Raw genomic sequence first — 22,469 nt, 5'->3', positions numbered from 1 at the left:
CAGGAGCCAAACTGTTGCTAATTCAACCAAGAGCAGATCCTAGTTAGCTCACTTTCACAGTGCTCTCCTGCCACAGCTCATGGCTGTTGGCCTTCTCCACAAAACTGGCATTTGTAGCACAATTAATAAAAACCCAGAGACAGATATTGGGGCTCAACCTGAAGGTCAGAAAAGCAAAACGGCCAGCCACAGTCTCTTACCTCTATCTCCTCCAGGAATCCTTGAAATGAGGCTGCTAGTGCCATAGAAACTGGGTGGTAGTGGTGCACACCTGTAATCCTAGCACTAGAGAGGAATATAAGACAGGAGGAGACAGCTCTCACTCACAGTCTTATTCTGAGATTCCTGGAGGCAGAATTGCCATTTCAGACTGAGGTAGAGGTAAGAGCCAGTAACTGGCGGTTTTGTTTTTCTGACCATCAGGTTAAACCCCAATTTCTGTCTCTAGATTTTTTTAAATATGTATTTATTTATTATGTATACAATATTCTGTCTATGTGTATGCCTGCAGGCCAGAAGAGGGCACCAGACCCCATTACAGATGGTTGTGAGCCACCATGTGGTTGCTGGGAATTGAACTCAGGACCTTTTGGAAGAGCAAGCAATGCTCTTAACCTCTGAGCCATCTCTCCAGCCCCCTGTCTCTAGATTTTTATTAATTGTGATTCAGTCCTTCATCAACCAGAACCCCCTTGCCTCCTCTTCTAGTCTTCCCATCTGAGCAGGGTTACTCACAACGATGGACTCACTAGTTTAGGGGTACAAAATGTTCCCTTACCTTAAAGGAGTTGAGTTCTCCCATATAGTGTATGTCCTAGCCACATATGAGGGCTCCCTGTGTATCAGACCAAGGTTAGACACAACCTGGCATACACCTTGTTAGACTCTTTTGCTTTCCCTGTCTGCTTTGTTCTGTCCATTGTACATTATTCCTGCCAAGCATTCCTCACCACTAAATGTTTGTCTTGGGTGCTCTTTCTTGTAAATTCAGCATCACTCGTGTCAAAACTTCACTCTTATTTTTCCAAATTACGTTCTCATTTAGTTCCAGGGAATTTCAGCTCTGGCCTGTGCACACCACAGGCATAACTGACTGGTTTGTTCTGAAGTCACTATGTCAAAAATAAGTGAACTTTTTTGAAAAAATTATAGGAAATACCTGCTATATCACTGTGACGATGTTAAAATCTGAGTTAAAGGGGAATACATTCATAAGGCAGTGCGTTATGTATAACAAATGACCTGAGGCATTGTTTTACTTACTCATGTATAATATTCACGCCTATGCGATGCTTACCGTAAGGTATGTACAACAAATGCCTGGTGAAGAAATGAGACTGAAATTTTGCTTTGAGAATCAAGACCATGTTCTGAGGTTTGGCCAGCAGAGGGCAAAACAGATGCCGACAAAGATCTGAGAGATGTCTCCGGATTGAGACAGCTCCCTCACAGTTGGTCTGGGGTCCATCTGACAGTGTGTGTGTGTGTGTGTGTGTGTGTGTGTGTGTGTGTGTGTGCTGAAAGTAACACCTTCATCAGAGGATTTTAGAATGTTGAATCTGACGTTTGAAATTCTAGAATTTCTACTCCAACCATCAGTAGTGAAACACACTGAATTCAGACGAGTTCCTGCTCCCGAGATCCCGACAGTTGCCTTGGTCTCTGCAGCTTCTGTTTGAACTCATGAGCTGTGCTGCACTTATAATCTCCCCTGTGCTCGTGTTAAATTTGCAAGTAAAGGAATTAGAGTTAAGTCTCCTGATGAATGTGTGTGCTGAGCCTCCTCCACAGATGGGGACGGAGTCAAAGAGCAGCCACACAGGGGCAGCTTCTGCGCCTTCTCCCCAGTTGCCAAGGACAGCATGTTTCGAAGTCTCTGCTGCAAGTTCCCCTTGTCTCATTTTCTCCATTTGCTCTGCCTATTTATCCTACACTTCAGAGCTCAGTTCCAGTTCTCCCATTCTCTAAATCCTGCAGATCAAGTTAATCTCATTTCTCAAAAACACTTCTGTCCTCTTTCACCTGACCACTCAACGCGGTACTCAATTGCAGCACCATTTATGTGGGTAGAAGAGAGAGACTCTGGAGTCCCAGTGACTGTAGACTCCAGAATCTGCTGTCTTGCCTTGTCATAGGTCCTTAAGAAAGTCACCTCTTTCCCCTCATGAAAAGATAAAAAGGTGCTCAAGGCACGGACTTCGACACTTTTGTAGAGGTCCAACATAACTGCTCATCCAACATACGCTCTTTTGAGCCTCCATTCAATAAACACAGAAGCATTTACTTTATTGTTTTTAAACATTTATTCATTTGTATTTAATGTGTGTGGATGTGTGCCTGCATGCATGTCTGTCTGTGTATCTGTCTTTGTATCTCGAGCATGCTTTGTGCCCTCGGAGGCCAGAAGAGGGCATTGGATCCCTTACAACAGGAGTCAGATGATTGTGAGTCACATGGAGCTGGGGAAGCAAACCTGGATCCTCCGCGAGAGCAGTCGGTGCTCTTAGCTGAGAAATATTTGGTTTTACTGGGAGAAGCAGTTTTCTTGTCCTTTATAATATGGGCATCATATGTCGGGCCATTATAAGTCAAGTATCACACACACTGCTAAAATGGGAAGGAAAAATCATCTATAATTCTACACCACTGAGATAATTGCTATCAAAATCCTGTGAGGGGGTTGCTGAATACAAACACGTATGTTTCTGTGGGGCCTTCTGGGAAGCTCACGGGGATCCCTCAGATCAAAATCAGACGGCAATAGGTGGCTTCAGAATCGCTGATGAATAATTCACTCACCATGGTATATAAATTAGGTAGAACCCTGTGAAACAACTGATATTCACCCGCTTTTGACTGATATAAATAGCACTTTTATGTGCTTCCGCCTAATGTAGTGAATGTAAGGGCGGAACTGATAAGCCCCGATATTAAACCTTAAAGTTTATTCCATTACACTAAGGAGAAAAATGAAAGAACCAAAAAGAGAAGTACCCAGCTGTTTTAATTAGAGTTTTTAGGGATGTGATAAACATCATAACCAAAAGAAACTTGGGGATGAAACGGTTTATTTTATCTTACATATTTCAGTGAGGGACGTTGGGGGCAGGAACCTGATGCTAGGAACCGAAGCAGAATCTGTGGGGAGAGCTACATGCTGGCTTCCTCCATCTGCTTGTTCAGTTTGCTTTCCTGTAAACCCAGGACCACTGCACAAGGATGACACTACTCACAGTGGCCTGGGCCCTTTCACACCAATCATCACAGGCTTACCTATAGGCCAGTCTGATGGGGGCATTTTCTCAGCTGAGGTTCCCAGATGACTCTAGATTGTGTCAGGTTAACAAAAATGAAAAACTTCCAACCAGATAAAGTTATAACAACCTTAAAAGTAAGATGCCCATTGGATTTCCCAATGAACCACACCTTTTAGACACTGTATCATTTAACAGGGCCATCTCCTAGGTATAAAAGTAATCCCCTAGAAACAAACTTTGAAGTTGGTGTTTCTCACAGATTTCAGAGTAGAAGAAGCTACACCCGAGGTAGTGAAGTCCTTGGCATTGGACACACGACCTGGTGATGTGGCTCAAGAGGCACATGACCATGTTACTAGTGAATATAATGCTCAGAGCTCTGTGCTTTGCACAGTCTCTGTTAAGATCTTCGAAGTGCTTGAGCAATACATTAACACAGTGGCATGTTTTTGGTAATATTTGTAAAAGTAAGATATTTCTTACTACCCCTCCCCAACTCTCTACCAAGATAGGGCTTGCCCAAGCTGGTCTTGAACTCATGAACTCAATGATCCTCCCTACTCAGTCTCTTGAGCACTAGGATTACAGGTATGCACTACTGTGCTCCACCTCAAGTTCTTTGGGCCAGGATCTTACTCCATGTATCACTGAAAAGTCCTAGGAAAAAGACTAGAGTTCCTGGATTCCAGTCAAGGCACCTGTTCTGCTTTGTTGGCAGATGAGGCAAAACCCGCATGTGTTGTATGTTTAAAGAAATAAAACATGAATTAACATAAACAAGTAATATTACCTGGTTTATCAAGGTTTCTCATGTTTGAAGATCACACATTAAAAAATTGTTTCCAGAGCATCTTCTTCTCCATTTCCCTTCCTCTTCCTCTTCTCCTACTCACCGGTAGTCCATACTTCTATGTATTTGTTCATGGGCTCCTAGTATATAATGCCTATCTTTGTCTGGGAAAAAATGCCTTATCCACAAGGCCAGGACTACCAGCCTATCCTTTCTGGTCCCAACGGCAATCTCTCTTACCAATTTCTTGTTGCTCTTGTATAGATAGAGACACTAAGGCTTGAGAGGGTCCAGAGTTGAGTTCTGGGGCCCCAAGAAGACAATCCTCAGGCAGCAGAGTCTTCCGTCATTCTTGGGCACCTCACATCAGATCATAGACACACGGTTCTTGATGTACACGTGATAGGGGTCACTACGTTTGTCCACCTTGCGAGAACGGGTGTATCCCAGGATGAGACTGCCCACAGTGACAGCAAATAGGAACATGACAAAGAGAATATACATGTAGGAGTTGTCATTACGGCCAGGAAGGCTAGCTCGGCGTTCTTCAGTTTGATTGTCTGGCCCAGGTCCTGGCCCTGGCCCAGGACGACAGAGCAAGTGACTGTGGAGGGTGGCGTTCAGAGCCTTCAGCACAGCATGGAGGCTCTTGTACCAGGTCTCGGTCCCATTGGAAGTCTCCATAGCAACAGAGATTGAGGTAAAGGAAGAACTGGAACGTGATCTGATGGTGAGAAAAGAAAGGGAAGGGGTGTCTCTGTTACCAACAGCTTGAACAACTTCCCTATTTTGCAGACCTAGGCTCAAGACCCAATACCACGACTATTCCCAACTCTACTTTGCTTGTCTGTCTTCTCCACTAAGCCTTGGGCTCAGAGATGGGAAGGGCTATGTCTGCTTTCCTCACTGCTGTACGCAAGCCCTCACAGAAGCATCCCACTGTGTGTGTGGAATAGAGTGGTTCCTGGCCACTGAAAACCATATTACTCTCTCTTCTTCTTGGATTGTATAAATCAACTAGACCAGGTGACAAGAACTTTAGAGGTTATTTAATCTAGCTCCATCCATTTTATGCACAGGGAAATTGAGGCCTCCAAACAATTAAGTAGCTTGTTCATAATCAGGGAGTAGTTAGCAGTGTCTTTTTTCAGGACTTTTTAATAGGCCAAATAGTACTTACAATTCAATGCCTGATTCCAAGGCTCTCTTTCACTGAGGTGGAACTGTCAGGAAATATTATTATTACCTATATGTATCAAACATGACTTTACCTACCAGGTTTCTCCCCTAGAAAAGATAGTTCTCACCATGACTCATTACAGCTCTATGAAGAACTAGGAGAACAGAATCTAAATAATATAGCAGCACCATACTGCACCCAGGACAGGCCTATATTCTATGAAAGACCTTTGGGGTTCTCTGCCATCCACTGTGCTCTTGTCTGAATGAAAGAGGAAAAAGAACATAGATTCCTGAATTAAGATGTAAGAGGCCAGAAATCCGAGGTTTTTTTCTCCATATGGGCCAGTGGCAAGCAGGAACATCACAGAGAAATTAATGACTCAATGAGTCACTCAGTCAATCATTATTTTCTCAGACTAGGGTCTGTGCTGGGGCCTAGAGAAAGCTCAAACCCAGTACTCACCCTCAAGGCCAGCCTAATGTGATACAGGTGATAACACAGGAGCTATGTAAAAGAGCTACTTAAAGTGATTAACACTCCTTAGGGCTTAGAGGATGTTCAATGGCATGGAGTGGTTTGAACTGGACTTTGAACCGTCCTAAGAGATAGAGAAGGCAAGGACAGGAAAGATACGGCACATCAGCAAGACAGTGCATAAAGTGTCTAGAAGAATGGAAGATCACATAAAGATGTTGGAATGGAAGATGGGCAGAAGGAAGGGACAGAAGAAATCCATGGGGCCAAATCACGGGAGTGCCGTGCTGTGTGCTTGAACTTGGTCCTGTAGTTGGCTTTAAAGATACCATAGCATTTAAGGGAGGGTAAAACGGGCAATTGTGTAGCTGCTATGTGACCTGGCAGGGGTGAGAGCAGAGTCAGTAACAAGGATGTTTGGAGACAGGGTGCTGAGTCCTGGACCAGGGTAGAGCCGTGACAAAGTAGGAGCAGGACTAATATGAAGGTTGAAGGAGGAAAAGCCCCAGACAAATTTACAGACAGACACAGACAACCAGCATGGATCTACACAAGCCCACTCAGAAGGAAGCTAGCTTCCAGGATGGATATGGCTTTCCTTATCTATCAAAAAAAAGGTAATCAGTGGGAGTTGTTGAGCATTGAGTGTAAAGTTTCTGGTGCAGGATGCAAAGTTCTAGAGATTTATACCACAGCAATGTGAAGACTGGTAACACTCATATGGTTAAGAGGGCAGACTTATGGAGTTATGCATTTTTAACTATAACTAATAAGGGTGTTATGCTTCCCAAGCTTGTTGTATGTATTCTTTTATTGCATCGAAGAGGATTAATGTGCTTTTCATTTTGAGAAGCACACACACACACTCAGTTTCTAAACCCTAAGCATCCATACAGCAGAAGTGAGATCTCTCTGCTCCTAGTCAGTTTTCTTGGGTATTCTTCCTTGGAAAGGGATATTGACTGCTGGGGCACAAATCCGGAGAACTCACCAAACAGTACAGAAACTCCGCTGGCTCTGAGACATCTTTGAGAATCTCCTTGTGGATGTCCCACGACTCCTCAGTTCCTTGACCTCCCCAGGATGCATCTGGATACAGCCAGAGTCTTGGCGTTGACAGGAAAACTAAGAGCTAGAAATTGGGGAAGAGTCAGGAGAGGAGGAAGAGAAAGGAACCAGTCACACAAACCTCAGAACCAAGGGTGGATCCCCTGAGGTCAGTTCCTGAGAGTTTCTGTGGGTTCTGGCCCCACCCCTACCACTCCTCTACCCTTCTTGCAACAGCTAGCCAAGGCCAGCCTAGAGCTGTAGCTACAGGAGCTGTGTGATGGCCAAGGGGCATCTGATTGTTGTCTCTCAGTCCCAGGTTCATAACATCTTAACTGGGTGACTTTGTGGGCATCCCATATTTAACCTGTGGACCAGCCAATGGTACAACCTAAATATTTTCTCTTTCTCCAGGGTGCTGGCACCTTAGCAGAAACCTTCTAGAACACAATAGAGTGGGCTGAGTGGTAAAATGGGAGTCTTCAGTTTCATAGAAATAAATGGAGCACTACTAATCAAATCTGTGTGGACAGACAGTGTGTGGATATGTCCCAGAAGGCCACTGTGTTGGCTCAGTGAGGAAAGGTGCCTGTTGCTAACCCTGACGGCCTGAGTTTGATCCTGGAATCTACATGGTGGAAAGAGAGAACCAACTCCTGAAAGTTGTCCTCTGACATCAATATGCATACACACACCCAATAAATGCCATAAAGTAATTAAAATGAGCACGTCACAGAATTAACTCTCTGTAGCATGGCTTTGCTGTGAAGATTAAAGAGTGTTCTGTAAGGCACAACTGTAAATGCCTCAGATGGTGGTGGGGGTCTGTGTAGTGCAGGAGCTGGACTCAAGGGCCTTCAGAGTTCATTAAGGCTAAATGTCCACATTCTACAGCAAAGGAAATGGAAGCCTAGGAGCAGTCTTGGTCCAGCTGCCACTTGTGTGACTTTGGGCATGTGATTTCCGTGCTTTTGGGTCTCAACTTCTTCTATCTGCATCTGCAAAATGAAGGAGTCATGGTCAGCTCAAACGTCCTGTGACAGTATGAATCACAGAGCCGTGTTGTGAGATCTTGGGAGACTGGGTTGGCCAGTGGAGGCAGGCTCTGGGAGCCGAGGCATCTCAGCCCGACATGGAGAAGGCTGCAGAGTATTTCTAGCGGGTTAAGACGTTCCTGAGACTCTGGATTGGCTTATGCCTGATGTTATGGCCTAGGTAAACTGAGGGCCGACTGATTGACTTGTACCCTTTTCCTCCTAGCATCCTACCTGCGTGGGAGGTCTGTCCCCGGGGAAGAGACAGATTGTGTGGGAAATGGGAGTAAGGGGCAAGTGAAGGACAGGGTGGAATCCATTGAGTGGAGTGGAGAAGCAAGCAACCTTTCACCTGTCAGACCCTCCCGTCAGAGCCTCGCGGGACATTGGAGTTCTGATGGGAGGAACACAAAAGCCATATTGCATACTCTCTTGAGAGAGCTAAAATGAACTCATTAATGATTGTCAAACTGCTGTGGATGAGACCCTGCCACTGGCTCCCCTCCCTATGGCTCTCTCAGTCTGTGTCCATGGCAGTGAGCTCAGTAGACATTGCCTGCACTTCGCGTCTCCTGCCTTTGCTTATACTGTTTTCTTAAGCAGGAATTCCTTGGTACTTTCCATCTGCTCAGCAAACTCGTCCATTCGTCCTTTCCCAAGACACCTGCCCCTCTTTCCACTCAATAACTAGTTAGTTTCTCTTGTTTGTTACCGGAGTGCTTTGAAAACAGCCTCATTAGAAAACCCTGCTACAGAGGTAAAAAAAAAAAAGGAAGGAAAGAAAACCCTGCTCCTCAGCCATTGTGGGTGAGTGTACATGTGGGCCCAGTGTGTTCATGCACACGTGCCTGGAGATTTCCAGGCAAGGAGCTGGGCCTCATGCATTTCTTTTTTCTCCAGGCCTGTTTACACAGCAAGCACTGAAGAACAAGAGCACAAGTGAACCAATACCTCTCCTATAGAGAGCCTCACAACCCTTAACTCTCCTTCCAACAGATTCCTGAAAACAGCGTTCAATGCTTTCAGAGAAAAACAAAGAAGTAACAGCTCTAAGCTGGATCAAGACAGGCTGCCTTAGGGAAAGGAGAGGCTCCTTGATCAGGGGGCATGGAGCAAGCAAGAGAAACTGTGAGCCTTCTTTGGAAGCCCAGACACTTCCTGCATCTGATCTGAGCCGGTTAATCCAAAGGGCAAACATTCTTGGCCCCTAAACATCAGTAAATGGTTTTGCAACACTCTCCCCTGTGTACATAGGCCATCCACACCCACAAACCGTACACACTCAGTCCCCATCTCTCGCCTTTCAAGGGAGTCTTTCATGAGCCCAGCCGGCTGTGTGGCCTTGAACACTGCGTTTATTTCCTTTGAACGGCATCTGTAAGATGGGGGCAATTACCCATGCCCAGCTTACCTCATGAACACTGGAAGAGACAATAGATGCGGAAGTGTTTTGGAAGCAGCAAAGGTGAGGGAACATTGCTGGGAAGGCTGCTGACATGGTTCCCCAGGTGTCTCCACATCTTATATATAACTTATATAATAAATTCACCCCTAATTACCAAGAACAGTCCCCCTGTGTGCCACTCCCTGCCGTGGCCCTCCCACCTCCACAGAAACCAGAGGGTCCTATTACTTTTTGTGAACCTCCAAACCGTGGGCCTCCTGCATTATCTCCCACCTTTTCTGGTGGATCCTGCCGCCCTTGCTGTTTAGAAGTGCCTCCCACAGTGTGAGAACGAGAAGATCTGGGTTTCTGCACCCTGCTGATCCAGTATGTGTAGCCACATGTAGACCGGAGGTTCTTGGTCTTTTCTGGCCTCCCTCTTAGAAGCTACTTCAGGCACCCTCACACTACTGATAGGACTGTGCCTTGAGAAGTGTGAAGAAAGTTGCTTGTTGGTTTTCATCTTAGGGTGTTAACAGTCTTTAAAAGCATTTTTTTAACACTTCCAGCACAGCAACCCAGCATTGACAAAGTGGCTGAGTGCCAGAGAGAATGTGTTTATTCCATATCTGCGGGGGAAATAGAGTACTGGGCTAGGGGTGAAGAAACGCTGATTCTAATTCAATTTCTCTCCCCCCCCCCCCCCCCCCCCGTGTCACCCTGGATAGGGACCTCAGTTTCCTCACATGCAAATGAATGAGGCTTAGGAAGCGGGGAATTAGGAGGAATTGCTACCTGGGCTTTTGCACGCTGGCTGAGATAAGAGACCTCCCAAACATTCCCCTGTGCCCTAATGTGGTTTACGCGGAGCAACTGGAGCAAGCAACCCATTCTACAGGGGAAGACTTTTAGAAAAGAAAGCCCAAGTCACAAGCCATGGTTGACGGGTACAGGTTTACACTACCTGAAAACTAGAGACCAAGATGCCTGCCTTCCAACCTAGATCTGCTACTAGCCACAGAAGTTGCTTTGGGAGTCCCGCGCTTTCCTGGGAACTAGTCGCAGAAGGCTAGTCACAGTGGAGTAGAAAGAAAGGGCAAGGCAGTTAGTTCTGCAGAGCCCGCGGCTTTAGTAGAGCAAGACTGACTCCTGGAATGTTGCTTCCGCGTGTACCCCCTGCAGACGTGTAGGAGTTCTACACCTTCACCTATCTGCAGGCATGAAGGAGCCTTTGCTGCCTCGACGGAGTACTGGGAGGACGTGTGCGAGCCTCCCACGATTTCCACGATCAGCTAAACTCTCATCTACTTGTGTTGCTGGGGGATACCTGCTCTTCTCTCTGGGGAACATCCACTCGGTATTTTAGTAGCACCCCAAACCGGGTCCCTGTCAAGAAAAACACATACTGGACCCTCGCCGAGGAGACGAAAACCCCTGCACTTCTCCAACCCTGTGCGTGCGCCTTACCTGCCTCTGCGATCTTCCCCTGTGAGCTCTGCATTGATGCCCAGCAGCGCTCCTTGCCGTCACAGCTCTGCACAACTCATGATCCCGTTTTCCCTTCCCAGCGTGTCCCCTCCTCCGGCCCCGCCCTGTGCTAGCACACCAGCTTCACCGCTGGCTAGCTTCGGGCGCCTCCGCCCAGCTCCTTAGCCTTACCCGGTTGTGAGGAACCGCCCGCTTCCTGGACCTGAGACCAAATTTTTCTCGGTCTCACAGTTTGTGTCGCTATGTCGTAGCCAATCTACCAAAAAACTGATCTCCAGAAACCCAAACCAAGGGCTGGCCATTGGTGGAGTTGGGTGTAGCACCTGTGTGGTTGTGTGGCCCTGGGCAGCTCCCTACTGGGGCCTTGATTTCCTCACAGCTGGCTATCACCATTCCGTCACAGACTTATGGTAGGGCCAGACGTGTTCTCGGAATCCAAGATACTAAAACAGTAATAGCCGAGGCGGGGGGGGGGGGGGGGGGGGGGGGGGTGATTCTAATACAAACCTTGTTTTGCAGTTTGCAGATACCCAAATTGGGGGTGCGCGGGGCGGGGTGTGTGTGTGACTTATCTATACTTACCAACCAAGTTAGAGCGCAAACTCAGAATCCTTTACACTCCAGCAAGTGCCTCCTCCTTCAGTAGACCCTCACGTTCCCGATCAATTTGCATCCAGCCACATCTTAATGGGTGTCTGCCCCAGATCACTGGGTCCTCATTCAAATTGTTTCTGATGATGTTACAGGCTATGTAAAGGAGAAGAATCCAAGGGAAGCCCAGAAATGGCGGCCAGGAGGCCATCAACAGGAAGATAACAGAAACAGGGACAGCCTCTCAGGAACTTAGGGACCACTTATTCAAACCCATTCAGGTGAGCTCCCTCACATCCTTACAGAGATCTACCGCAGTATTTCTGAGACACGCAATTTCAATCACAGAATTTTGGTATGTGATTATCTAAGAAGTGCTTAGGATGGGGGACCTGTCGTGTGGTAGGCATCTTGTGCATAGTTTTTAATCTTCAAAACTCATCATTGCTATGTTGTTTCTGCACCATACGCTTCTGTGCATCCATTCCTCCGTAAGCTGGAGACTACTCTCAGAGAAGTCACCTCACCACCTAGGTATGCTCTCTTAGTTTCCAGTCTACAAACCAAGGGAGTGCTGGTTTCAGTAAAGTAGACTGCAGGCTCCTCCCAGAGGCCCTGATTCAGAAGAGCTAGGGCCCAGAAATCAGCATTTTAAAAAACAAGACTCCCAGTGATGCTTAACACTAGCATTGAGGGCACTGGACATACAAGTAGAACACAGACATATATGCAGGCAAAACACACACACACACACACACACACCAAACAAGCAAACAAAAAACCCACATAGGGTGGAAAAGATGGTTCAGCAACTAAGAACACCTGTTGTTCCCTTTAACCCAACATTTCCCATCCAGGGTTATGATTGACTCCAACCCTGGGACAGAACTGGGTACCAAGTCATTCTCAGTACCAAATCCAACACAGAGTAGATGCTAAGATAAATTTGTTAAGTAAGTGAATGAATGAATGAATGAATGATGGTTATGGCCATGGAAATCACTTGGCCTTGTGCTCTCAAGGAAAACTCTCCAAGAAAAGGTACACTTGAAGAACTTAGGCTAAATTCTGTCGGCATCAAACTCCCAGGTCTAACCACTCACTCATCCCTAAACGGCACACACTGAGTCCGAAACTCCAGCTCCCCCTCAATCTCTGTCTCTCATGCAGCAGAAAACAGGTGACACCTGAACCTGGGCAGTTTAGAGAAAGTATGATGGGGGCTTAGGAAACCAACGAGGAGCAGGGCAGTACACTGGTTAGCAGCGGCAGGAAGAGAAGCCAGCCAGGGAATGAAAGGTGGAGGCCTCTTCTGGCCTGAGGGCATACATGCAGACAGAATACTGAGAATATTGTATACATAATAAATAAATATTTAAAAAAAAGAAGAAGACAGAAACCCTCAGTTTGGAAAGTACCTGTGTGTTCTCTATCTCTCCCGGCCTTTAGCTGTGTTATTCTCTCTGCCTGAACACACTTCCTAGCAGAAAGGTCTCCTGCATGAAATCAGATGTCCCCCTCCATCTCTCTAGGCTCCATTCCTATCCATTTCCCCTTTCCTTGCAATATCACTCTGATTAAAGGGATTTTCTCTTCTTATGGGCAGTGCCTTCTGAGGTGAGAAGAATTTCCCTGACTTCTCAGATCTCCAAACTGAGGGAAAATATGCCCTGGTTGGGGAGGTCTCCAGTCTAAGGGTGGTGACGCCGGAGCCCCTGAATCATAAGTGTGTTGTTTGTTTCTTCGGGTGCTTCAAATCATCCACCTCAAAAATCATCAATGTGGCTATCTTTCCTGGAGCACATCTGAACTCAGGCAGGCAGAATCTCCTCATTCTTCTGAGTCTAGAAGTCTCCTAGGCAGTGAAGCCTTCGGTGCAGCGGAGGGAAAAGCCAGCTGAGGACATCATTGGCTCTGGGATCTGGGCCAAATTACTTTACTCTTCAGGATCATTACCTGCCAAACAGGAATCTTGGTCCTGCAAATCTCAGAGGGTTCTGAGAAGCAAATGAAGGCACGGCTTGGAAAGTACCCCAAGGATTTAGGATTATTGTTGCTGTGATGGCCAGAGCACCTTGGAGAGGAAAGAATTTATTTTTCTTATGTCTCACTATTTTCCCTCCCTTCCTTCCTTCCTTCCTTCCTTCCTTCCTTCCTCTCTCTCCTAATTTCTTCTCTCTCTTTTGAGACAGGATCTCAATTCCCCAAGTAGATTGGCCTTGAGCTAAAAGAATTCCACCTGCCTCTCCTCCCTGAGTGCTGATATTAAAGGTGTGTTCCACCATAGTCTCACTATTTAACCGTGGCTGGCTAGAACTCACTTTGTAGACCAGGCAAACTTGTAGCAATGCTCTTGTTCCTCCTCTTGGTGCTGAGATTGATGGAGGAAGGTCATTGGCTAATAAAGGAACTGCCCTGGCCCATTTTATTGGTTAGAGGATAGGTGGGAGGAGTAAACAGAACAGAATGCTGGGAGGAAGAGGAAGTGAGCTCAGAGTCTCGACAGCTCTCCTCTCTGGAGCAGACGCCTGAGAGAGACGCCATGCCCTGCTCCCTGGCAGACACACGCGATGAAGGTCCGACCCAGGATGGACATAGGCTAGAATCTTCCTGGTAAGCGCACCTTGGGGTGCTACACACAGATGATTAGAAATGGGCTAAATTAATATGTGAGAATTAGCCTAGAAGAGAATGGGCCAAGCAGTGATTTAAATGAATACAGTTTCCGTGTAATTATTTCGGGGCATAAGCTAGCCGGACAGGCGGCTGGGGTGTTGGGGACGCAGCCCCGCCGCCGCCCTTATTACTTCATGAGATTACAACACATGGAGTTTAAAATATTCTCTTGAATAAGCGCTATTATAGGCAGAGTGTTTGTCTCTAGTTTACGACCCAGAATTCTAATCCATTTAGTCGCACCTCGAGGCTTTCTTGCCCGCTTCTGCCTTTTCAGATTTATACTTCATCTACATTCTGGCAGTTTCTGTCCACACAACTTCCAGGCCACTTAACACTTGATTGCTCATTTTGTCTACAGATGTATCTCTGCTACAGAGTTGTGACTCCTAGAAAAGGCTGGACCTGACCCATCTGTGTACCCTTGGAGTACAGGAGAGGCGGACAAACCTTTATTATCATCCATTGCAATCAACACAAATTGAGGACACACTGGCCAATGGAAGCCTACTGAGGGGTGCCATGGCGTCTAGAAACCATCTTACATGAAAATAGAAGAATCAGGAGTGTTTGCTTGGTAAGAACCCAATTTATCCACTTTCTGATTTTGCAGACCATTTCTGGACATTGCTTCTGCACAAGCCCTGGGCTAGGAATGAAACCACGGGTGCATAGCTACCATGATGGCTGCAGAGCTCACAGTCTGGATGGTGTTGGACACACAGACAAGGAGCTATGGCACAGTGTGGTCAGGGCCACCAGGAGACATGAGGGTTATGCCCAAGAAAGGCCTCGGGGGAGACACTGTGGGAGGGCCCAAGTTTGACAATGTTGGTAACAGATTTCGATTTAGATTAAAAAATTATTTTCTTTTTAAAAAAGATTTATTGCTTTTATTTTTGTTTTGTTTTGTATTTTTTCAATAGGTTTTCTCTGTATAGCTTTGGTGCCTGTCCTGGAACTAGCTCTTGTAGACCAGGCTGGTCTTGAACTCACAGAGATCCGCCTGCCTCTGCCTCCCAAGTGTGGGGATTAAAGGCGTGTACCACCACTATCCGGCTAAAGATTTATTACTTTTTAAATTTATGTGTTTGCCTGGGCATGGTGGTTTACAACTTGAATCCTAGCACTTGGGAGGCAGAGGTAGGTCAATTTTATGAACTGGAGGCCAGCCTGATCTACAAAGCAAGCTCCAGCCCAGCCAAGGTTATAATGAAACTCTGTCTCAAAAAGCCAATAACAACAACAGCAACAATAGCAATAATATAAATTTATGTATATGTGTGTGAGCCTGCTAGGCTAGGCATAATTATTGACCTGTAACCCAGCACCTGGGATATGGAGGCAAGAGGATCAATTAAGGTTTGGTCCTGTGCTACGTGAGACCCTGACAAAGCAAAAGGCGAAAGGGCTGCTGGGGTTGAGCTCACCATGCAGAGGGCCCTAGACTCCATCGCAACCATGCAAACGGAAACGGGCAAAGGGCTGGTTCAGGAGGAAGATCTGGGGGCATGTGAGTAAGGCTGGGAAGCCCATGCCACGGACTGAACACTGATGTGTATCAGCAGAAGGACAAATTGTGGAGGCTCATCATGCAAGCTATTAAACCACCACTTCCTCCTCTGTGCTAGCAATGCAGATATAAAACAAAAGCAGAAGGCAGGGGCATGGTGGCACATTCCTTTAGTCTTTGCACTCAGGAGGCAAAGGCAGGCACAGCTACATAGTAACTGCACAAAGAAACAACAACAACAAACAAAACAAAACAAAACAAAACAAGCAAGCTACCAAAATTAGTCTTTCATATAAAGAAGTTTATAGTTCTGGGAATTTGAAAAATTAAACACTATGACCTTAGTCTAGTGTCTCTTTGTTGTATTTTTAAGACTCATGTAGCCCAGGATGGCCTTGAACTTGATATGTATTGAAGGATAATATTGAACTTCTGATTCTTCTGCCTTCAGCTCTTAAATGCCAGGATTACAAACACACCCCCACCAGACCTGGTTTCCTACAGAGGTGGGTAATGAACAGAGTTTCGTGCACTCCAAGCAAGCACTCTACCAACTGAGTGATAACCCCAGTCCCACAACCTTGTTTTCAAAAGCAAAAGATTAGTAACGACCTCAATGTCTCCACTAGGAACTAGTTAAATAAACAAGGCACAGAAAATCATTCAAAGGAATACTGAATAGTCCTTCAACAGAGTGAAATGTTCTTTATGGGAAGGGAGTAGGCCAAAGCCCCTTGGCCTGAGGACTGCCATTTTTACTTCAACCTCCCTTTTACCTGCAGGATGAAATAAGTTCAGGCTCCCAAGCTCTAGAGAAGCTGAGAACTTTCCAATGGCTGACCAACCTCCTCCCTAAAACGTAGAAATAGTTGTCATATATCTTTAGTTCTCTGGAAACATTATGGCTGTTTCCATTATGAACAGAAGGAACAGATGAAGTTGATTAGTTGGATTGAGAGGCTTGCATTGTGTATTGGTTGACAATGATGGAGCCTTCAAGGAAGCCCCTAATCTCTCAATCCTGACTGGTGAAAAATTGTAACTGTAACTTGGTGATAAATGTTAAGCTTAAAAACCCCACTTCTGCCCCTGCTCAGGGCTGTCAGGAGAAACGAGGCTCCCAAGTCCTTGCTTGTACTGCAGCCCTGATCGATCAGTGACCCGCTTATGTGGTGATTTAATAAATCTCTGGAACCCATAAGTGTTGTCTCTCTCCTTCCCCATGACACATAACGGGTTGGGTGTAACATTATGTTCTGATCTGAAGCAACATCCAAAGCTGAGGGCTAGCACACGACAATGCTACTATGTGAGAAAGGGTGTGCATAAACACATATGTGCACTCATTTACACGTACATGCACACATATACATTTACACACACACACAAATATTCCAAAACATATAAGTAAAACATACTGTCCTGTAAGTTCCCAGGGAAGGAGGCCGGGGCTGCAGGGCTGAGGGACTGGAACAACTCCTACATTTACACATGCTATACCCTTACATTTTTATTTTGCATATATGCACTATTTAAATTTTTATTCTGCATACATGCATTATTAAACGATGAAGGCCAGGCCTGGTGGCTCCTATAATCCAAGCACTTGGAAGGTGAAGGCAGAAGGAAGGATCAGGAGTTGAAGTTCTTCTGCTGCCCCATAGCAAACTTGTGTAAACAAAAACAAAAAACAATAAAAGTTTTTAGTAAAACAAATCATTCAAAAACACAAATCATATGCCAAGTTGTACACGCTCACAATCTCAATACCTGGGGGGCTTAGGCAGGAGAACTGCACTGAGTTTAAGACCAGCCTGGGCTGCATATTGAGATCCGAAAAAAAAGGACAAAACAGACAAACAAAAATATGTGCAATTATAAAGACCATATAACAACATGGAAAACTGATGCTAAACTTTAAGAGAGGCTTTTTGTATGCAGCAAGATACACCTGGCCATGCTCCCAAAGCTGGTTCTGTCTGGTTTCCTGGCCATCCTCACTGAGGGAACAAGATCCTAGACCATTAACTGCAGTCAGTCACGTCCGTACCCTCAGCACTGGCCCACCAGACCCTGGACAATCTGTTTACGCATGAGGAAAAGCTTCTGAACAAACAAGAGGGGGCTTTCTCCAAGGGGAGGCCAGGGAGCTACATATCTTCCTCTTGCTCAGCTTCCTTCCTGAAGGAAGGTCCCCAGTGGGAAACCGGAGGTGAGATCTGTCCTGTCAGGAAGGAGAGCCAGGAATCTGCACCAGCAGCCTGACATGATGCCACCGGTCCAACCTCCGCTAAACTCTGGTGTTCTGCCCCCTATCATCGCTGGCTCTGCCCACCTGCTGTTGGAGGCTACTTTGCTTCAGGACAGAAGCCCCATTCCCATTAGAGACCAGCCTTCTACCCTGACCATCTGTATGATCTCATTCAAAACACTTAGCTTCTCAGTGGCAAGTTTTAGAAACCTATTTGTTTTGTTTCATGTGTATAAGTAATTTGTGTGTGTGTGTATGTGTGTGCACACATTTGTCCAGTGCCCAAGGAGCTCAGAAGAGGGTGTTGAATCCCCTGAACTGGAGTTACAGATGGTTGTGAATCACCATGTGGATGCTGGGAACTGAACCTCGATTCTCTACAAGAGCAACACCTGCTCTTAGCTGCTGAGTCATCTCTCCAGCCCCATCCTACCTGTTCCCACCCATAAAATCGTCCTATATTGGCAAGCTGCTGGGAAAACAAAAGAAGCGTTATTTCTTTCTATAGCCTGTACCATTTCCGGGCTACCTTCTTGTCAGTCTCTTCCACCTGCTCCTCTTCAGCCCGCATCTCATCTATCACAGCCTTCCTCTCTCTCCTAGGGCTCACCACACCCATGCACCAGATCCATATAGCCAGCTGTTTCTGAGCTTTCTCCATGTTAATCTCCCGTGACTGTCTCAAACTGGATCCATCAACAACTTAACTTGGTTACAGAGTCCCAGGCAGTGAAGGACCGATATTCCCACTTCGGTTCAGTACGTCCTCCCAAGTTATTCTAGATCCTGTCTAGTTGACGGTTTACACTGGCCATCATAGGTCCTCACAAGTGTGAGCTAGTGGGTGAATAGTCCAATTAACTCATGGTTTTTCTACCAAAATATGCCTGCCTCTGCCTCCCAAGTGCTGGGATTAAAGGCATGTGCCACCACTGCCTGACCTATTTTTTTTTAATTTATTTATTTTATGTGCACTTTATTTGGTGTGAAGACGTCAGATTCCCTGGAACTAGAGTTACAGACAGTTGTGAGCTGCTATGTGGGTGCTGGGAATCGAAGCTGAGTCCTCTGGAGAGCAGCCAGTGCTCTTCTTAACCACTGAGCCATCTTTCCAGCCCCCACAGTTCTGTTCTTAAAGACCCTGCTGCCACGAGGGGAAGTTATGGGACCTGGGGATAGTTTCCTTAAGAGCAGAAGGTAACAATCATGAGACTAGTTACTAAGAACTGGGCCTGTGTCAATACTGTTCTCAGCTACTTTACCTGGCATTAAGCCATGTAACTCCTCTCATGTCTAGGCAGACGACAGTGTTTCAGATTGTGAAAGTGTGGTTCAGGAAGGCAAACTCAGTCAGCTACCATGCAGCTACTCTCTATGACCCAGAAGAACAGTACCAGCTCTCAGAGAGGATCCAGAGTTTGAGGTCATCTTTGGCCACCCAGCAAGTTCTAGGTCAGCCTGGGCTATGAGGCCATTGTGAAAAACCAAGCAATCAGAGGCAGGGGTTTCCGACACGTTCTTATAATCTCCATATTCAGGAGGTAGAAACAGGTGAATCAGTAGTTCAACACCAGCTGAGCTCATAAGAGTGTGTATCAATTTTTTTTTAAAGTCAGTTTTAAGGCTATCCCCATGTAAGCAATGAGCACCTGCAGAATGAGGTTAGTCAAATGAGGTGCCTAAAAAGTACAAAGCATGCACCCAACTTTGGATGACTTAGTATGATAACTATAAAATAGTAATGTTGTGTACTTCATAGATTTCTTTAATGAATTGAGGCAAATGTATTAAAACTAACCACCTTCTAAAAAAGCCCTTTTAACCCAGGCACCCAGCACTCAGAAGGCAGAGATAGGTAGATCTCTGTGAGTCCAAAGCCAGCCTGGTCTACAGAGCACGTTCCAGGAGAGCCAGGGCTGCACAGAGAAACCACTTTGAAAAAACAAACAAACAAACAAAAGCCTTTTTAACGAGGCTCCTAGAGAATGTCAAACTACAAACAGCTCTCACTGCATTTCCAGTGAACAGCACTGAAGCCTAGAGAAAGGATGCAGAAGAAATGACTTTCACAGCGCCAAGTGTGGAACCCAAGTTATGAGGACCCGTCTCCAAGATGGCCCCTGAAAAGCTCCATCTTTTTCTGCTGAGATGTCCCTTCCACTCTAAATAAGGCCCTTGGTAGAGTACAAAAAGGACTACGTGGCTCCCACAGCAAAGTCACAAACAGCATGGAAGTTCCTAATTTGGCTCCATCCACTGCCCCGCAGTGGCGTTTGCAAGGTAAGAAACCGAGGCCTCTTGTCAACAGCAAGAAACAACCAAGCAAGCAGAATGGGGTGACCATGCAAAGGGACTTCCAGCACCAACTAAGCGTCCCAGTGACAACTGTCACCTTTTAATGCAAGCTTTAGTAAGACTCCAAACAACCTAGGTACGTTTCTTCCAAATTCCCGACCCAAAAAAGAACGATGTAATGTGTTCCTGGTTGTCTTGAATCACAGTTTCTGTTCTGTTACTGAGCAAGAGCTGACATTCTTACAGATCCAGGGATCCCATGTAGGAAAATCTTCTCTATACCGTATTTGTGTGCAAGGAGGAAGTACCCTTGTCTTTTCCATGGCCTCTTAACCCATCTCTTGACCCCAAACACAAACAGGCAAAATATCAAACCTGAGGGATTCAACCCCCAAAGGCAAAAATCTCATTTTATTTATTTATTTTTTAAGAGGTTGTCCCCTTTATTGAAGACAGACCCAGGTCTTTTGAGAATGAAATCACTTTATCCCATCACTGCACCTGGGCCACAGAGATTTGATTCCCACAGAACTCAAAAGACCTATGGACCAAAATCGATGTTAGATACAGCACTGAGAAAGTAATGAAGAAACGACAGTTTATAACACTGGAGTGTCGCCAAGCCGAGAAACATGGAAGCATGTGACTTTTCATAGTGTTTTCATCTCGATCCATGAGGTAGGTGGGGAGACCCAGGAAGCAACAGCTCCGAGCTCAGGATCTGTCCTCGGTCATGGTCAGTAAATCACAGAGCAGTTCTAGAATGGAGTTCTGGGGACTCAAGTCAGACTAGGGGCGTTCTATCGCAGGCCCACCATGCCCATCAGCTGGGGCTGTCCTCAGAGATTAACGTGCACTTGAAAGTCTCCTGGAAGGCCACAAGGAAAGACGGCATTACTTCATCCACAGTGACGAGTCTCTGGAGCGCCTCACTCAGGGAAGTGACTCCTGTCCCAACTAGTCCACAGGGCACAATGTGCTCAAACCAAGTGAGGTCTGTAGAACAGTTCAGAGCCAGGCCGTGGGATGTAATGTGTCTTCCACAGCGGACTCCTGCAAGGTAAGCCAAAATGTCTTAGAATAGCTCTACTTCCCTTCCTTGGAGCCTGGACAGAGCACAGACTGGGTAGGGGACTAATTCTATGAGGTGTGGGGGCGGGGGCTGTGGTTACACATCAGCCTTTCTTATTTTCGAGATTCCTTAATACAGGGACTACGTTGCTTTGGAAGTTTGACATTTGGTATTCTGTCCTCCCGTTGTGAGTCATAGGAAGTAACTTGGCAATTCATGCCTGGTGTTTCTCCATCCATGAGTGCTGAATTAGAGGACTCTTCTGTCTCGGAAAATTAAATATCCTTGAGGCAGGCAGGTCAGGGGTATTAGGAGCCCAGAGTTGCCCGGGGTTGGCCCTGTCCCCGGCTCCGCCCCGGTTCCGCCCCGGCTCTGTCCCGGCTTGCTCACCAATAGCGCAGATCTTGCGCTCGCCCAGCCAGACACCGGTGTAGGGTGGCGGCAGCGCTCGGGCTCCCCGCAGCCCCCGGAGCTCGCACAGGCGCACGGCGCACGCCTCCAGCGCCGCCACGTGGGTGCGCAGGCGCAGGCCTAGGAGCCGCAAGTCCAGCACAGGGTGGCACAGCAGCTGCCCCGGGCCGTGGAAAGTAGCCAGGCCGCCGCGGCCCGTGGCGCGCACCTCGGCTCCCAAGGCCCTCAGCCGTGTAATCTCCTCGGGGGTCAGGCCTCCGCGTAGCCCGCCGGTGTACACGGGCCCCGCCGGCTCGCAGACCAAGAGCGCGCCCGCCTCGGTCCCCGACGGGGCCCCCGGGCGAGGCTCAGCCTGCAGCCGCCGCAGCCACTGCTCCTGCAGCGCTAGCAGTTCGGAGTAGTGAGCCCGCCCGAGCCACACCAGCCGGACCACGGGCAGCTGCATTGCCAGGGCTGCAGCGTGCCGAAGCCCCGCCTTCTGTCTGGCTCGGGGCGGGGACTCAGGGCCACGCCCATGAGCTGCGGTTCCGGTGTGGGTTCCCGTTCCTGCCTACTGACAGGCCTGACCCTCCCAGTCATTCCCATGGTCAGTACGTGCTGCGATCTGCAGGACGTAGACCCAAAAGCGTGACCATGCAGTGTGCAGTGTGTGAGGAACGAAGATCCAGCTCTGGGAGCTGAGGTGTTCGCAACTGACAAGCTAGTATTAAAGTTGTATACTGTTGGAAGAAAAAGCAAGCAACAATAACATAAAAAACAACCAGAACTCAGTACTATGCTGAGTTCCTCAAAAACTGAAAGGGAGATTAGTGTGCAAGGAGGTTTACTGTGGTTTGGCATGGGACATAGGAGTTACTTTAAGGTCTGTAAAACAAGCTGAGGGGTGGTGGTGCACACTTCAGCGGATCTCTGAGTTCAAGGGTTCGAAGCCAGTCTGATCTACAGAGTGAGCTCCAAGACAGCCAGGACTTAAAAAAAAAATCCGTAAAGACGTAATGGAAAC

The 22,469-nt window shown here is 46.9% G+C and overlaps 2 protein-coding genes across 3 annotated transcripts; both read right to left on the bottom strand.

Annotated features, from left to right (window-relative positions):
* Positions 1 to 4,101: 4,101 nt before the first annotated feature.
* LOC121458962 (potassium voltage-gated channel subfamily E member 3) lies at positions 4,102 to 10,727 on the bottom strand. 2 transcript variants are annotated; one of them, XM_041668405.1, is made up of 4 exons: positions 10,637 to 10,695; positions 10,497 to 10,555; positions 6,696 to 6,836; positions 4,102 to 4,771 (listed from the first exon to the last, which is right to left on the bottom strand). In XM_041668405.1, exon 4 carries the CDS (start codon positions 4,729 to 4,731, stop codon positions 4,414 to 4,416), a length of 318 nt encoding a protein of 105 aa, XP_041524339.1. In that variant the 5' UTR covers positions 4,732 to 4,771; positions 6,696 to 6,836; positions 10,497 to 10,555; positions 10,637 to 10,695; the 3' UTR covers positions 4,102 to 4,413. The 2 variants fall into 2 exon arrangements, with proteins under 2 accessions (XP_041524339.1, XP_041524338.1); XM_041668404.1 differs by lacking the exon at positions 10,497 to 10,555 and having other exon boundaries at positions 10,637 to 10,727.
* Positions 10,728 to 20,096: 9,369 nt separating this feature from the next.
* Positions 20,097 to 21,933, bottom strand: LOC121458996 (putative lipoyltransferase 2, mitochondrial). Its single transcript, XM_041668456.1, has 2 exons — positions 21,446 to 21,933; positions 20,097 to 21,036 (listed from the first exon to the last, which is right to left on the bottom strand). The coding sequence occupies exons 1-2, from the start codon at positions 21,909 to 21,911 to the stop codon at positions 20,807 to 20,809; spliced, it is 696 nt and encodes a 231-aa protein (XP_041524390.1). The 5' UTR covers positions 21,912 to 21,933; the 3' UTR covers positions 20,097 to 20,806.
* Between the last annotated feature and the right edge of the window lie 536 nt (positions 21,934 to 22,469).

This window comes from Microtus oregoni, unplaced genomic scaffold, assembly GCF_018167655.1.
Source record: "Microtus oregoni isolate MIOR12 unplaced genomic scaffold, Mior012 000018F_ref0000195, whole genome shotgun sequence".
Classification (NCBI taxonomy): Eukaryota; Metazoa; Chordata; class Mammalia; order Rodentia; family Cricetidae; genus Microtus; species Microtus oregoni.
This window is presented reverse-complemented; position numbering and strand designations above follow the sequence as displayed.